The 17,489-nt window shown below is 47.1% G+C and overlaps 1 protein-coding gene across 1 annotated transcript in view; it reads right to left on the reverse strand.

The window, feature by feature from the left end:
• Positions 1-2,601: 2,601 nt before the first annotated feature.
• LOC144499982 (uncharacterized) overlaps positions 2,602-17,489 on the reverse strand; it is a 173,721-nt gene continuing 158,833 nt past the window's right edge. The window contains exons 19-22 of the mRNA XM_078222719.1: positions 17,252-17,334; positions 6,099-6,182; positions 3,189-3,346; positions 2,602-3,038 (exon numbers count right to left, since the gene is read on the reverse strand). Of these exons, the coding sequence (XP_078078845.1) occupies positions 2,602-3,038; positions 3,189-3,346; positions 6,099-6,182; positions 17,252-17,334 (762 nt within the window). The remainder of the gene's footprint in view (positions 3,039-3,188; positions 3,347-6,098; positions 6,183-17,251; positions 17,335-17,489) is intronic.

The following is a 17,489-nucleotide window of genomic DNA, read 5'->3' on the forward strand; positions in this document are numbered from 1 at the left end:
CACTGTCAGAGGGTCAGTGCTGAGGGAGTGCCGCACTGTCAGGGGGTCAGTGCTGAGGGAGTGCTGCACTGTCAGAGGGTCAGTACTGAGGGAGAGCCGCACTGTCAGGGGGTCAGTGCTGAGGGAGTGCCGCACTGTCAGAGGGTCAGTACTGAGGGAGAGCCGCACTGTCAGGGGGTCAGTACTGAGGGAGAGCCGCACTGTCAGGGGGTCAGTACTGAGGGAGTGCCGCACTGTCAGGGGGTCAGTACTGAGGGAGTGCTGCACTGTCAGAGGGTCAGTACTGAGGGAGAGCCGCACTGTCAGGGGGTCAGTACTGAGGGAGTGCTGCACTGTCAGAGGGTCAGTGCTGAGGGAGTGCCGCACTGTCAGAGGGTCAGTACTGAGGGAGTGGCGCACTGTCAGAGGGTCAGTACTGAGGGAGTGCCGCACAGTCAGAGGGTCAGTACTGAGGGAGTGCCGCACTGTCAGAGGGTCAGTGCTGAGGGAGTGCCGCACTGTCAGAGGGTCAGTACTGAGGGAGTGCCACACTGTCAGGGGGTCAGTACTGAGGGAGTGCCACACTGTCAGGGGGTCAGTGCTGAGGGAGTGCCGCACTGTCAGAGGGTCAGTACTGAGGGAGTGCCGCACTGTCAGAGGGTCAGTACTGAGGGAGTGCCGCACTGTCAGAGGGTCAGTGCTGAGGGAGTGCCGACTGTCAGAGGGTCAGTGCTGAGGGAATGCTGCACTGTCAGAGGGTCAGTGCTGAGGGAATGCTGCACTGTCAGAGGGTCAGTACTGAGGGAGTGCCACACTGTCAGGGGGTCAGTACTGAGGGAGTGCCACACTGTCAGGGGGTCAGTGCTGAGGGAGTGCCGCACTGTCAGAGGGTCAGTACTGAGGGAGTGCCGCACTGTCAGGGGGTCAGTGCTGAGGGAGTGCCGCACTGTCAGAGGGTCAGTACTGTGGGAGTGCCGCACTGTCAGAGGGTCAGTACTGAGGGAGTGCCGCACTGTCAGAGGGTCAGTACTGAGGGAGTGCCGCACTGTCAGAGGGTCAGTACTGAGGGAGTGCCGCACTGTCAGGGGGTCAGTACTGAGGGAGAGCTGCACTGTCAGAGGGTCAGTGCTGAGGGAGTGCCGCACTGTCAGAGGGTCAATGCTGAGGGAGTGCCGCACTGTCAGAGGGTCAGTGCTGAGGGAGTGCCGCACTGTCAGAGGGTCAGTACTGAGGGAGTGCTGCACTGTCAGAGGGTCAGTACTGAGGGAGTGCCGCACTGTCAGGGGGTCAGTACTGAGGGAGTGCCGCACTGTCAGGGGGTCAGTACTGAGGGAGTGCCGCACTGTCAGGGGGTCAGTACTGAGGGAATGCTGCACTGTCAGAGGGTCAGTACTGAGGGAGTGCCGCACTGTCAGGGGGTCAGTACTGAGGGAGTGCCGCACTGTCAGGGGGTCAGTGCTGAGTGAGTGCCACACTGTCAGAGGGTCAGTACTGAGGGAGTGCCGCACTGTCAGAGGGTCAGTACTGAGGGAGTGCCACACTGTCAGAGGGTCAGTACTGAGGGAGTGCCGCACTGTCAGAGGGTCAGTGCTGAGTGAGTGCCGCACTGTCAGAGAGTCAGTGCTGAGGGAGTGCCGCACTGTCAGAGGGTCAGTACTGAGGGAGTGCCGCACTGTCAGAGAGTCAGTGCTGAGGGAGTGCCGCACTGTCAGAGAGTCAGTGCTGAGTGAGAGCCGCACTGTCAGGGGGTCAGTGCTGAGGGGGTGCCCATGGCAGTACATCAATGAATAGTGGAATGAAAGGATTTCACTGTAGCCAAGCTTTATTATTTTGCACAAATTGATCAATGCCCCAATGCATTTTATCCCTCATTCACTTTGACCTCTGATACAGGCTGTGTATGTGTTGGGTTTTCAGTTTGTGACACATTGGGATTGGGGTCGGCAGTGCCTAATATCAGGTCGAAACCTGGAAGTAAGTGTCTTTTTTTTAGATATTTTTCTTGAAATGTTTTTATCATTTGCAATGCAATGCATCAATTTCCCAAAATCTAGCCCTGTGCAAAGTAATCGTTATCCCACATAAACATACAGAAGAGACCAACCAATATTCTCACAACTGATTCCGATTATCAATCATTGCAGTTGTTGTAGTTGACGTCTCCTCTCGTATGGATAAAGAAAGTATACAAAGACAAGTTGGGGAATCTCAGGATAACAGAACACAGTCATCAGCACATGGCCCCAGACTGCACACCCTCCTCCACAGGATAACAGAGACACAACTACACAATAGACAGGAACAAGAAAAAAGAGGCAATCCTGATTTTCACAGTCTAACAAGCGACAAATGTCTCTGTGCTTGGATATCATACACCCTTCTCAGGATAAAAGGCAACATCACAAAATCAAGGGACCAAAGTTCAGGATTAATGATGAACTGCAGGATAAAATAACTATCCATGGAGCGTGATCGTCGAGCAACATCCCGAATCCATCCAGAATTTCGTCGAAGCCTTTGAACCTCCGCCATATTATCGTCCTGAAGCCCCGGTGAAGAGAAACCCCGGCTCCAGCGGGCGGCAAAGACACAACACATTCAGACACTTCCAACCCTTTTCAACTAACACTGAGAACAACACAATGTAAGACCAGTGGTCAGAGTCTTTGATGACCCAGAATACTGCGACCGTTTACAATGTGCTTCATTGAACTCAAAACGGCCAGCCCTCAAATCGAGGTTGTGAAAGCATGGCAGCCAGTTCTTAAATTCAGTGGGGAATACATCCTCAGCTCCCCTCAGGAGACCGGGTGCACAGATACTCTTCCTCCAGCTCCACCTCGCTGAAACAACCAGGACACGTGACTTCCCATGCAGCAGGATTTCCAAGGACTGCAGGTGAACTCCAGCTGAGGAAACTGTCCTCCCGACAGGCAGGATTCTCTTCTCCACATCATCCATTCCCGTTGGGAGATCTCGCAGTTCATCAACATGAGTACCAATACTCTGTGCTGGGGAGCCAACGCTGTCCACAACTCCAATCACAATGGCAGCATCATCTTAAAAGATGAATAGCGTCAAAGCTCATGAAAACACAGTCGCTCCCACACCTATACCACATCGCTGTAGCTTCTCAATAAAACCCCTCATTATCACTTTGATCCTAGTTTCCTATCCAATCAGGTTGCAGCAGCATGAAGCAAACTTGCACAACCTGATCTCAGTTCCAACATCTAAAGAGCCATTGGAAACAAGCTTATGGAAGGGTTTCATGTTGACAGTCAGGTACCTGAAACTGTCAGAATGGAGTACAGACGGATTGTTCCCTGGTCCACTGATTCTCACCACCAGCAACTCCACTGGGGAGCTGAGGATTGGGAGAAAAATTCTTATTTATTGACATTGTACTTGTGAGAAAATAGTGTACAAAATTTACAGGTTTTTTTGTAAAAACCTTTAAAATGTTGTTAAAATGTGTGTCTGTCATGTTCAGAATTATTTGTGTTTGTGTAACAGCGCTGTGGCTTGTGGTAGCGTGGCCCCTTTAAGGGGGCGTTACCTGAGGACCACGCGATTGGGCAGGACCTGATGGGCTGTCGAGGCAGGAAACTGAGCCAATCAGGAGCGAGGATGTGTACCCGGTCGGGAAGGCCCCGTATTTGGAGCCTGGGAGGAGTGTTGTGTCTGAGTTAATTCAGTCTGTGTTGTGTCTGAGTTAATTCAGTCTGAGCGTCTGTTAGAGACACTGATTTATCATTTGCAATAAAGCCTTTGTTACTTTGAGCCACATCGAGTCACTCTCAATTTATTACACTGGCGATGAGGACAGACTTTTGAAATAGTTGGAGATTGCAGTGTGCAGCTAAAGGGAAAGGAGACTTGAGCATCGAGAATATGAAGAAACAAGACATGTTCACACATTAAAATGCCTTTGATTGGAAAGATCGAACAATTTGACCCAGAAGTGGAAAACTGATGGCAGTAAATTGAAAGGCTGCATTAATTGTTTGTAGCGAATGAAATGATAACTGAAGAAAAGCAAAAGGTTGTTCTGCCCCCAGACTTACAGTTCAGCTAGAAGTTTAACATGGGCAGATGCTCCCGACACACAGACTTTTAAACAGATCATGGAGTTGGTGAAAACACATTTCAATCCCCGTCTCTCAGTCATTAAGCTGAGACACGAATTTAATTCGACAGTCCAAAAGCTAGGGGGCACTCTCAGGCTTCATGGCCAGACTTAGTGGGTTAGCAGAGCATTGTGAGTTCGGCCAAGCTTTGGAAGAAATGTTAAGTGAGCGGATGGTCTGTGGGATAAACAGCCTAATCACATAAAATAAGTTACTGGCCAAGACCAGAATCTCTGTAGAAAAAGCTGTTGAACTGTCCCAGCTGACTGAATATCTGGGTGGCACAGTGGTTAGCACTGCTGCCTCACAGCGCCAGGGACCCTGGTTCGATTCCTGGCTTGGGTCACTGTCTGTGTGGACTTTGCACATTCTCCCCGTGTCTGCGTGGGTTTCCTCCGGGTGCTCCGGTTTCCTCCCACAATCCAAGGACGTGCGGGTTAGGTGCATTGATCATGCTAATTTCTCCCTCCGTGTACCCGAACAGACGCCACAGTGTGGCGACTAGGGGATTTTCACAGTAACTTCATTGCAGTGTTAATGTAAGCCTACTTGTGACTAATAAATAAACTTTACTTTGCTGAGCAGAGCGTAGGTGAGTTGCAAAGTGTGCCAAACAAGATAAATTGTTTCTGGTGGCAAACGCTTGTTGTGAATCTTAGTTAGGCCGCACTTGGAATATAGTATTCAATTCTGGTCGCCACACTACCAGAAGGATGTGGAGGCTTTGGAGAGGGTACAGAAAAGATTTACCAGGACGTTGCCTGGTATGGAGGGCATTAGCTATGAGGAGAGGTTGGAGAAACTTGGTTTGTTCTCACTGGAACGACTGAGGCTGAGGGGGGGCCTGATGGAAGTGCTCAAGATTATGTGGGGCATGGACAGAGTGGAGGTCAGAAGATTTTTCCCAGGGTGCAAGAATCAATTACTAGGGGGCATAGGTTTAAGTGCGAGGGGCAAGGTTTAAAGGAGATGTATAAGGCAAGTTTTTATAGAGGGTGGTGGGTGCCTGGAACTCGCTGCCGGGGGAGGTAGTGGAAGCAGATACGATAGTGACTTTTAAGAGGCATCTTGACAAATACATGAATAGGATGGGAATAGAGGGATATGGTCCCCGGAAGGGTAGGGGGTTTTAGTTCAGTCGGGCAGCATGGTCGGTGCAGGCTTGGAGGGCTGAATTTTCTTTGATCTTTGTTCTTTGAATAACAGCCCAGGAACGGGCATAGCAGAGTCTAAGAGATGGAGTACAGCAGTGAGGGCTGAAGCTTGTTTGCGATGTCGGGGAGAACACTCTCAAGAAGCTTGCCGATGCAGGAATTATGTGTGCTTCACCCGGGTGCAACAGGCCTCTACTATTCGCAACTTACAGTTAAATATTTCAGCATCGGCCTGGGACACAGATATCAAACACAGATGCACTCAGCTGGTTGCCCTTGCTACAAACAGTAGCATCATCCCTCCCCATTCCTCAAGAGATTGTACTGGCACTACCTCTGGTACAGAACCTGTCAGTCTCAGCAAAACACACAAAGGTGTGGACAGAAAGAGAGCCTGTATTGTCAAAAGTTAAAAGGATGGTAATGCAAGGGAGGCAATATGAGAATTCAGAGTTGCTGAAATTCTACAAACACAGAAGAATGGAGGTAACCTGTGAAGATGGGATGTTGCTGTGGGGAGCTATAGTCTCACCCCAGGGGAGACGACACCTGTTACGAGAACTGCACAATTCCCATCTGGGACAAAGTATAATGAAAGCTCGATCCAGGAGTTATGTGTGATGGCTGGGCATTGATAAGGAAAAAGAAAAGATGGTTAATCAATGTCCCAGGTGCAGCCCAGGAAAACAAGCCAGCTGTGACATGTCTTATGGACCTGTGACCTGCCAAGTGGAAGATTCTGAACCTGTGTCCAGCAAAATCCCGGAAGGATGCAGAGAATTACGATTAAAGCGTTGTAGGTGGCGATTTGAAATCACTGGTAATAAATGCTTACCTAATCCAATAAGGATTCAGTCTTCCTTCTGGAGGCTGCTGATAGCTGACATCGTGTGACATGGACTCTGAACTTCCTGAGGCACTGGGTACTCAGAACCGTCAAGCGCAGAAAATTAGGAACGGCAGGAGTAGGCCATTCGGTCCATTGAGCCTGCTCTGTCATTAAAAGAGCTCTACTCGACTCTAATTTCTCCACTATCCCCGTATCACCTGATGTTATTAGATCCAGAAATCTAGCAACTTCTATTGACACGCTCTGAGGTAAATATGGTAGGAACAGGACAAGGAACATTAAATGACTAGCCTGAAGGTTTTGTAGCTGAACGTTCAGAGCATTTGAAACAAAATGGATGAATTAGTTGTGCAGATAGATGTAAAGGGAATTATACAGCTGGGATTATGGAGACGTGGCTCCAAGGTGACCAGATATCGGAACTAAACATTGAGGGCTATTCAGCATTTCTAAAGGACAGACATAAAAGAAAAGATGGTGGAGTTGCATTGTTTTTTAAAGAAGACATTTATACGATATTGAGGAAAGATATTAGCGTCGATGATGTGTAATCTCTGTGGGTCGAAATAACAAGGAGCAAAAAACATTTGTGGGGGTGGTTTACAGATCACCAAACTATAGGGGTAATGTTGGGATATCAGAGATGCGTGTGATAAAGGAAATCTGTGATTATGGGTGACTTTAATCTGCATATAGATTGGGAGAGTCAAATTAGTCACAGTGCAATAGAGGAGGAATTTCTGGACATATACGGGATGGTTTTCTGGACTAATACATTGAGGAAACAACAAGGGATCAGGCCATCTTGAACTGGATATTGTTCAATGGGTAATGATTGTTGGCAATCTAGTTGTGAGAGAACCCTTGAGGACAAGTGACCATAATATAATAGAATTCTTTATCAAGGTGGATAGCGACGTCATTGTTTCTGAGACCAGGGTCCTGAATCTCAATAAAGGTAATTATGATGAATTGGGAAACATTACTGAAAGGAAAGACAATGGACAGGCAATGGTAGCATTCAAGGAATGAATAGGTGAACTCCAAAAGTTGTTTATTCCTATTTGGTGCAAAAGTGGAAAGGGAATTGTGGCTAAACCATGGCTTAGATGGGAAATTAGAGATAGTATCAGATTCAAAAAAGAAGCACACACATTGGCAAGAAAAAGCAATAGTCCTGAGGATTGGGAGCAGTTTAAAATTCTGCAAAAGCGGACCAAGGGATTGATTAAGAAGGGGAAGATAGAGTATGAAAGTAAGCTAGCGAGGAACATAAAAACTGACTGTAAAAGTTTCTATAGGTATGTAACGAGAAAAAGATTGACAAAAAAGAATGTAGGCCCCTTACAGTCAGAAACGGGAGAATTCATAATGGGGAATAAAGAAATAGCTGAGGAACTAAATTCATACTTTGCTTCAGTCTTCACAAAGGAAGACATGAATAATGTACCAGAAGTGCTGAGAGAAACATGTTTTAGTGAGGAGCTGAAGGAAATCAGCATTAGTAGAGAAATGGTTTTGGGGAAATCGATGGGATTGAAGGTGGATAAATCTCCAGGTCCTGATAAGCTTCATCCCAGAGTACTTAAGGAAGTGACCTTAGAAATAGGAGATCTATTGGTAGCTATTTTCCAAAATTGTTTGGACTCTGGAATGGTTCCTACAAATTGGAGGGTAGCTAATGTAAGCCCACTATTCAAAAAGGGAGAAAAATGGGAACTATAGACCAGTGAGCCTAACATCGGTACTGGGGAAGTTGCTGGAGTCTAGTATCAAGGATTTCATAGCACAGTGTTTAGAAAGCAGTGGTATAATCAGACAAAAAGTCAGCATTGATTTACAAAAGGGAAATCATGCTTGAAAATTCCATTGGAATTCTTTGAAGATGTAACTAATGGAGGACTCCATCCCTCTCTCTCAGCTCTTTCGCCTCCATCGCATTTGTTCTGATGATGCCACTTTCCAAAGTGGTGCTTCTAATATGGGCTCCTTCTTCCTCAACTGTGGATTTCCGCCGACAGTTGTCAACAGGGCCCTCAACAGCATGCGGTCCACTTCGCACACCCTTCCCTCCCAGAACAAGGATACAGTCCCCCTTGTTCTCACATTTCACCCCGCCAGCCTCCACATGCAAAACATAATCCTCTGCCATTTTCGCCAACTCCAGCGTGATGCCACCACCAAACACATCTTCCCTTCACTCCCTCTGTCAGTATTCTGTAGAGAACATTCCCTCCAGGATAACCTAGTCCATTCCTCCATTATACCCAACACCTCTCCCGTCACTCACGGCACCTTCCCATGCAATCGCAGATGGTGTAACACCTGTCCCTTCACCTCTTCCATGCTCACCATCCAAGGTCCAAAACACTCATTCCAGGTTAAGCAGCGTTTCACTGGCACCTCTTTCAATTTGGTCTATTGCATTCGCTGCTCCCAATGTGGTCTCCTCTATATCGGAGAGACCAAGCGTAGACTGGGTGATCGCTTTGCTGAGCACCTTCGGTCTGTGTGCAATCAGGACCCTGACCTTCCGGCTGCTGCCATTTTAACACACGATCCTGCTCCCATGTCCACATGTCTGTCCTTGGCCTGCTGCAATGTTCCAGAGAAGCTCAACGCAAACTGGAGGAACAGCATCTCATCTTCCGGCTCGGCACTTTACAGCCTTCCGGTCTCAACATCAAATTCAACAACTTCAGATGATTGGCTCCACCCCACCTCCACCCCTTTGTTTTCATTTTATTGAATTTTTAACTGTTCTCTACCTTTTATTTCTTTATTGTCTTTATTTATTTTTCTTCCCCCCCCCACTCTTTCACCCTTTTGTATCCCCCCTTTTCTTATCTCCCCTCCCCCTTGCTTCCCTTTTTCCCCTTTTTCTCAATTTTAACTCTCTCCCACCCATCTCCCCCTCCCCCCATATCTTCACCAGTCACACCTTACCCTCTGATTTCAGCTTCTCTGCCATTTGGCCATTCGCACCTTCTATTCTCTCTATGGACTGCCATTAGTGCCTCTTAGCCTCTCCCCTTGTTTTTGTGGCTTTGACTCCTCTTTCATTCCCTCACCCTGCAGTATAAATATCTCCCACTTTCTCTGCCTTTTAGCTTTGACAAAGAGTCATCTGGACTCTTTTCTCTCCTTACAGATGCTGCCAGACTTGCTGAGATTTTCCAGCATTTTCTCTTTTGGTTTCAGATTCCAGCATCTGCAATAATTTGCTTTTATTGAATTTGATGATCAGCCATGATCAAAATGAATGGCGGAGCAGGCTTGAAGTGCCAAATGGCCTCCTCCTGCTTCTAGTTTCTGTGTATATTTCTTTGTAAAGAATTCTAGCAATTCTAGCGAGCTCAGCCTCTGTCTATTCGATGGGCAGTGCCGCGTGAGAGTTACTCCTCTCTCACTGCGCAGCTACAGGTTTGTGAACAGCGGATGCTTGTGATGGCATGGGCATCGATCTGAGATCCAATCTACAGTCATGTTGATAGTAGCCAAACTGCAAGAAGGAGGCGCCATTGCCCCTCAATTGTTAGGTACTCACTTCCCCAAATTACTGAAAGTCTTGAAATCCAGGAAACCTGTTGATTTAATCAAAGGTTGTTAAAATTGTGTTCTAACAAAGTGATTATCAGATGGTAATTCTCTCTCCCAAGGTAGTTGCACAGAGGGAGCCTTAACATGTCAAAGTTGACAGGTAGGAGCTGACATGGCAATGCACTGTTAACGTCACTGGTTTTAAATTTCCACTCACTCTCCAGATCATGGGCTTTGTCCCCCATGAAAATCAATTCTGCACCATGCAACTGAAAGTCAAACTTGTTTCTGCAAATTTTCACCAGATTTTTCACAGTCACAATTCTCTGAAAGCAAGGCAGCTTGGAGTTAGAACCATAGAAAACTACAGCTCAGAAACAGGCCTTTGGCCCTTCTTGTCTGTGCCAAACCATTTTTTGCCTAGTCCCACTAACCTGCACTTGGACCATATCCCTCCAAACCCCTCTCATCCATGAACCCGTCCAAGTTTTTCTTAAATGTTAAAAGTGACCCCACATTTACCACTTTATCCGGCAGCTCATTCCACACTCCCACCACTCTCTGCGTGAAGAAGCCCCCCCTAATATTCCCTTTAAACTTTTCTCCTTTCACCCTTAACCCATGCCCTCTGGTTTTTTTCTCCCCGAGCCTCAGGGGAAAAAGCCTGCTTGCATTCACTCTATCTATACCCATCAAAATCTTATACACCTCTATCAAATCTCCCTCAATCTTCTACGCTCCAGGGAATAAAGTCCCAACCTATTCAATCTCTCTCTGTAACTCAGCTTCTCAAGTCCCGGCAACATCCTTGTGAACCTTCTCTGCACTCTTTCAACCTTATTTACATCCTTCCTGTAACTAGGTGACCAAAACTGTACACAATACTCCAAATTCGGCCTCACCAATGCCTTATATAACCTCACCATAACACTCCAACTTTTATACTCGATACTCCGATTTATAAAGGCCAATGTACCAAAGGCACTCTTTACGACCCTATCCACCTGTGACGTCACTTTTAGGGAATTCTGTATGTGTATTCCCAGATCCCTCTGTTCAACTGCACTCTTCAGAGTTCTACCATTTACCCTGTACGTTCTACTTTGGTTTGCCCTTCCAATGTGCAATATCTCACACTTGTCTGCGTTAAATTCCATTTGCCATTTTTCAGCCCATTTTTCTAGTTGGTCCAAATCCCTCTGCAAGCTTTGAAAACCTTCCTCACTGTCCACTACACCTCCAATCTTTGTATTATCAGCAAACCTGCTGATCCAATTTACCACATTATCATAGAACATAGAACATAGAACATTACAGCGCAGAACAGGCCCTTCGGCCCACGATGTTGCACCGACCAGTTAAAAAAAAACTGTGACCCTCCAACCTAAACCAATTTCTTTTCGTCCATGAACCTATCTACGGATCTCTTAAACGCCCCCAAACTAGGCGCATTTACAACTGATGCTGGCAGGGCATTCCAATCCCTCACCACCCTCTGGGTAAAGAACCTACCCCTGACATCGGTTCTATAACTACCCCCCCTCAATTTAAAGCCATGCCCCCTCGTGCTGGATTTCTCCATCAGAGGAAAAAGGCTATCACTATCCACCCTATCTAAACCTCTAATCATCTTATATGTTTCAATAAGATCCCCTCTTAGCCGCCGCCTTTCCAGCGAAAACAATCCCAAATCCCTCAGCCTCTCCTCATAGGATCTCCCCTCCATACCAGGCAACATCCTGGTAAACCTCCTCTGCACCCTCTCCAAAGCCTCCACATCCTTCCTGTAATGTGGGGACCAGAACTGCACACAGTACTCCAAGTGCGGCCGCACCAGAGTTGTGTACAGTTGCAACATAACGCTACGACTCCTAAATTCAATCCCCCTACCAATAAACGCCAAGACACCATATGCCTTCTTAACAACCTTATCTACTTGATTCCCAACTTTCAGGGATCTATGCACACATACACCTAGATCCCTCTGCTCCTCCACACTATTCAAAGTCCTCCCGTTAGCCCTATACTCAACACATCTGTTATTCCTACCAAAGTGAATTACCTCACACTTCTCCGCATTAAACTCCATCCGCCACCTCTCGGCCCAACTTTGCAACCTGTCTAAGTCTTCCTGCAAACTACGACACCCTTCCTCACTGTCTACCACACCACCGACTTTGGTGTCATCAGCAAATTTGCTAATCCACCCAACTATACCCTCATCCAGATCATTAATAAATATTACAAACAGCAGTGGCCCCAAAACAGATCCCTGAGGTACACCACTTGTAACCGCACTCCATGATGAATATTTACTATCAACCACCACCCTCTGTTTCCTATCCGCTAGCCAATTCCTGATCCAATTTCCTAGATCACCCCCAATCCCATACATCTGCATTTTCTGCAGAAGCCTACCATGGTGAACCTTATCAAACGCCTTACTAAAATCCATATATACCACGTCCACTGCCTTGCCCCCATCCACCTCCTTGGTCACTTTCTCAAAAAACTCAATAAGGTTAGTAAGGCACGACCTACCTGCCACAAAACCATGCTGACTATCACCTATCAATTCATTACTCTCCAAATAACTATAAATCCTATCCCTTATAATTTTTTCCAACATCTTGCCGACAACAGAAGTGAGACTCACCGGTCTATAATTCCCGGGGAAGTCTCTGTTCCCCTTCTTAAACAATGGGACAACATTCGCTAACCTCCAATCTTCTGGTACTATACCAGAGGCCAACGACGACCTGAAGATCAGAGCCAGAGGCTCTGCAATCACTTCTCTTGCCTCCCAGAGAATCCTTGGATAAATCCCATCCGGACCAGGGGATTTATCTATTTTCAGACCCTCCAGAATATCCTGCACATCCTCCTTATCAACTGTAATACTGTCTATTCTACTCCCCTGCAACCCAGTGTCCTCCTCAGCTATATTCATGTCCCCTTGCGTGAACACCGAAGAGAAATATTGGTTCAATGCTTCACCAATCTCCTCCGGTTCCACACATAACTTCCCTCTGCCATCTATAACTGGCCCTAAACTTGCCCTAACCAACCTTCTGTTCTTGACATACCTATAGAACGCCTTAGGATTCTCTTTAACCCTATCCGCCAAAGTCTTCTCATGTCCCCTTTTAGCCCTTCTAAGCTCGCTCTTCAACTCCCTCTTAGCCAATCTAAAGCTTTCTAGTGCACTACCCGAGTGCTCACGTCTCATCCGAACATAAGCCTCCTTTTTCTTTTTAACCAACAAAGAAACTTTTTTGGTGCACCACGGTTCCCTAGCCCTACCAATTCCTCCTTGCCTGACAGGGACATACCTATCACAGACTCGCAGTAGCTGCTCCTTGAAAAAACTCCACATGTCGGACGTTCCCAGTCCCTGTAATCTCCTAGTCCAACCTATGTTTCCTAATTATCATCCAGATCATTGATATAGATGACAAACAACAATGGACCCAACACCGATCCCTGCGCCACACCACTAGTCACAGGCCTCCACTCAGAGAAGCAATCCTCCACAACCACTCTCTGGCTTCTTCCATTGAGCCAGTGTCTAATCCAATTTACTACCTCCCCATGTATACCTAGCGACTGAACCTTCCTAACTAACCTCCCATGAGGGATCTTGTCAAAGGCCTTGCTGAAATCCAGGTAGACAACATCCACCGCCTTCCCTTCATCCACTTTCCTGGTAACCTCCTCGAAAAACTCTAATAGATTGGTCAAACATGACCTACCACGCACAAAGCCATGTTGACTCTCCCTAATAAGTCCCTGTCTATCCAAATATTTGTAGATCCTACCCCTTATCACACCTTCCAATAACTTGCCCACCACCGACGTCAAACTTACTGGCCTATAATTTCCCGCATTTCTTTTGGAACCTTTTTTAAACAACGGAACAACATGAGCCACCCTCCAATCATCTGGCACCTCCCCCGTGAATACTGACATTTTAAATATGTCTGCCAGGGCCCCTGCAAGTTCAACACTAGCTTCCCTCAAAGCCCGTGGGAATACCCCGTCTGGTCCTGGGGATTTATCCACTCTGATTTGCCTCAAGACAGTGAGCACCTCCTCCCCTTTAATCTGTAAAGGTTCCATGACCTCCCTACCTGTTTGCCCTATTTCCGTAGACTCCATGCCCGTTTCCTCAGTAAATACAGATGCAAAAAAACCATTTAGTATCTCCCCCATCTCTTTTGGTTCCATACACAGTCTACCACTCTGGTCTTCAAGAGGACCAATTTTATCCCTCACTATCCTTTTGCTCCTAACATACCTGTAGAAGCTCTTTGGATTTTCCTTCACTCTGTCTGCCAAAGCAACCTCATGTCTTCTTTTAGCCCTCCTGATTTCCCTCTTAAGTAGCTTCTTGCAATTTTTATACTCCTCGAGCATCTGATCTGTTCCTTGTTGCCTGTACATTTCATACAACTCTCTCTTCCTCTTAATCAGTGTTACAATCTCCCTCGAGAACCAAGGTTCCTTATTCCTATTTACTTTGCCTTTAATCCTGACAGGAACATACAAACTCTGCATTCTCAAAATTTCTCCTTTGAAGGCCTCCCACTTTCCATTTACATCCTTACCAGAGAACAGCCTGTGCCAATCCACACTTCCCAGATCCCTTCTCATTTCATCAAATTTGGCCTTTTTCCAGTTCAGAACTTCAACCCAAGGGCCAGATCTATCCTTATCCATGATCAGGTTGAAACTAATGGCATTATGATCACTGGATCCAAAGTGTTCCCTCACACTCACATCCATCACCTGCCCTAACTCATTTCCCAATAGGAGATCCAATATCGCATCCTCTCTAGTTGGCACCTCTATATACTGATGTAGAAAATTCTCCTGAACACATTTTACAAACTCTACCCCGTCTAAACCTTTAACAGTATGCGAGTCCCAATCTATATGTGGAAAATTAAAATCCCCTACTATCACAACTTTGTGTTTCTTGCAGTTGTCAGCTATCTCTCCACTGATTTGCTCCTCCAATTCTCGCTGACTATTGGGTGGTCTATAATACAACCCCATTAATGTGGTCATACCTTTCCTGTTTCTCAGCTCCACCCATAGGGCCTCTGTAGACAAGCTCCCTAATCCATCCTGCCTGAGTACCGCTGTAACATTTTCCCTGACCAACAATGCCACCCCCCCCACCTTTTATCCCTCTGCCTCTATCCCGCCTGAAAAATTGGAACCCTGGAACATTGAGCTGCCAGTCCTGCCCCTCCTGTAGCCAAGTTTCACTAATGGCTATAATGTCATATTTCCATGTGTCTATCCACGCCTTCAGCTCATCTGCCTTCCCCACAATACTCCTGGCATTGAAATAGACACACCTCAAAAGATTATTTCCACCACACTCTACCCTTCCATTTGTGATTTTGTTGTTGGATGTTGTTGGATGTTAATGCGAACATAGTTTCAGACAGAGAATAAAATTATTGAAATATCGTTATTGGCCCAAAGATGATTTCATGGCACAGAAAAAATTTATATCAGACTCCGAAAAACTCAAAACATCTCAAAGCCCTGTACAGCCAATGAACTACCTTTGAATTATTGTAATATGGGAAAGAACACAGAACACAGAACACTCCCAGAAACAAAACTGCAGTAAGGACCAGAATTTAATTATTGGATGAGATGGAGAGAACACTGGGAAGATCCCCTTCCAATCATCAAATAGTGGAATGGGATCATTATTATGGATCTGAGAGGACAGACAGCAACCTCAGTGTGACATTCCATCAGCACTGACCTTCTCTACTGACCCTCTGACAGTGCGGCACTCCCTCAGTACTGACCCTCTGACAGTGCGGCACTCCCTCAGTACTGACCCTCTGACAGTGCGACATTCCCTCGGTACTGACCCTCTGACAGTGCGGCACTCCCTCAGTACTGACCCTCTGACAGTGCGGCACTCCCTCAGTACTGACCCTCTAACAGTGCGGCACTCCCTTAGTACTGACCCTCTAACAGTGCGGCACTCCCTCAGTGCTGACCCTCTGGCAGTGTGGCACTTCCTCACTACTGACCCTCTGACAGTGCAGCATTCCCTCAGCACTGACCCTCTGACAGTGCAGCACTCCCTCAGTACTGACCCTCTGACAGTGCGGCACTCCCTCAGTACTGATCCTCTGACAGTGCGGCACTCCCTCACTACTGACCCTCTGACAGTGCAGCATTCCCTCAGCACTGACCCTCTGACAGTGCAGCACTCCCTCAGTACTGACCCTCTGACAGTGCGGCACTCCCTCAGTACTGACCCTCTAACAGTGCGGCACTCCCTCAGTACTGACCCTCTAACAGTGCGGCACTCCCTTAGTACTGACCCTCTAACAGTGCGGCACTCCCTCAGTGCTGACCCTCTGACAGTGTGGCACTTCCTCACTACTGACCCTCTGACAGTGCAGCATTCCCTCAGTACTGATCCTCTGACAGTGCGGCACTCCCTCACTACTGACCCTCTGACAGTGCGGCACTCCCTCAGTACTGACCCTCTGAAAGTGCGGCATTCCCTCAGTGCTGACTCTCTGACAGTGCAGCACTCCCTCGGTACTGACCCTCTGACAGTGCGGCACTGCCTCAGTACTGACTCTCTGACAGTGCAGCACTCCCTCAGTACTGACCCTCTAACAGTGCGGCACTCCCTCAGTACTGACCCTCTAACAGTGCGGCACTCCCTCAGTACTGACCCTCTAACAGTGCGGCACTCCCAAAGTACTGACCCTCTGACGGTGAAACATTCCTCAGTACTGACACACTGACAGTGCAGCACTCCCTCAGTACTGACCCTCTGACAGTGCGGCGTTCCCTCGCTACTGACCCTCTGACAGTGCGGCACTCCCTCAGTGCTGACCCTTTAATACTGCAGCACTCCCTCAGTACTGACCCTCTGACAGTGTGGCACTCCCTCAGTACTGACCCTCTGACAGTGCGGCACTCCCTCAGTGCTGCACTGGGAGTGTCAGTCCCTATTATGTGCTGGAATTGCCAGCGTATATTTGATCTTTGAGTGTCAAAATTCATGGTTGTGTAAAGTACAAAACATAAATATGAATAACCTGTTTGTTTCGGGCAGTCATTCTGGTCAGGTATTCTTGATATAGTCACTGAATGGTGTACCAGAGTATCTCTGACCTGTGTGAAACTATGCTGAGTCCAGGCAACACTGATAAAGTTGTGTTCAGTGATTTGGTAGGAGTGTAGTTACACCTTACTTTCCCCAGCAATTTCTATGTTTGTATTTGGAATGTATATTCCTGCACCAGATTGATACTTAGGCACAGAGCTGTTCCCTGCTCTGTCACATCCAAGAGTGAGTGACAGTATCATTTATTATTGCATCTTAGACACTGTATAGGGGATGTCCATCAAAGTAACAACCAGTCTCCGCTCAGAAGATGCAATGTACTTCAATCAGCTTCCGCCTTAGACCCCCTGCAGTTGGGAAGAAAATAGCCCTGTTAGCGGGAGGGCTGGGCAGGCAATTTACTCGGTAATAAAGCAGGAGTTGGGCCTACCCTTCACACTTGCTCTTTCTTTAGGAGAATTACTTTTTAAATTACGTTACAGCCATCAGTCTCTTGATGTGTGGTCTGGAATTTCTGTGCCAAACTCCTGCTAGAAGCTCAAGTAATGAGGATGTTACCTATAACAAGCACAGCCATGAGACAAGGCAGGGTAAGAGACAGGTGGTCATCCACTTGAATAATAGTTTCAGAAAGGCAGCTTTTAAACACGCTGTTCCTCCCAGGCTAAACAATCTCCTTGCTGTATAATTGTGAATAGTGCTGTCACACAGAG

Source organism: Mustelus asterias, chromosome 10, assembly GCF_964213995.1.
Source record: "Mustelus asterias chromosome 10, sMusAst1.hap1.1, whole genome shotgun sequence".
Taxonomy (NCBI): Eukaryota; Metazoa; Chordata; class Chondrichthyes; order Carcharhiniformes; family Triakidae; genus Mustelus; species Mustelus asterias.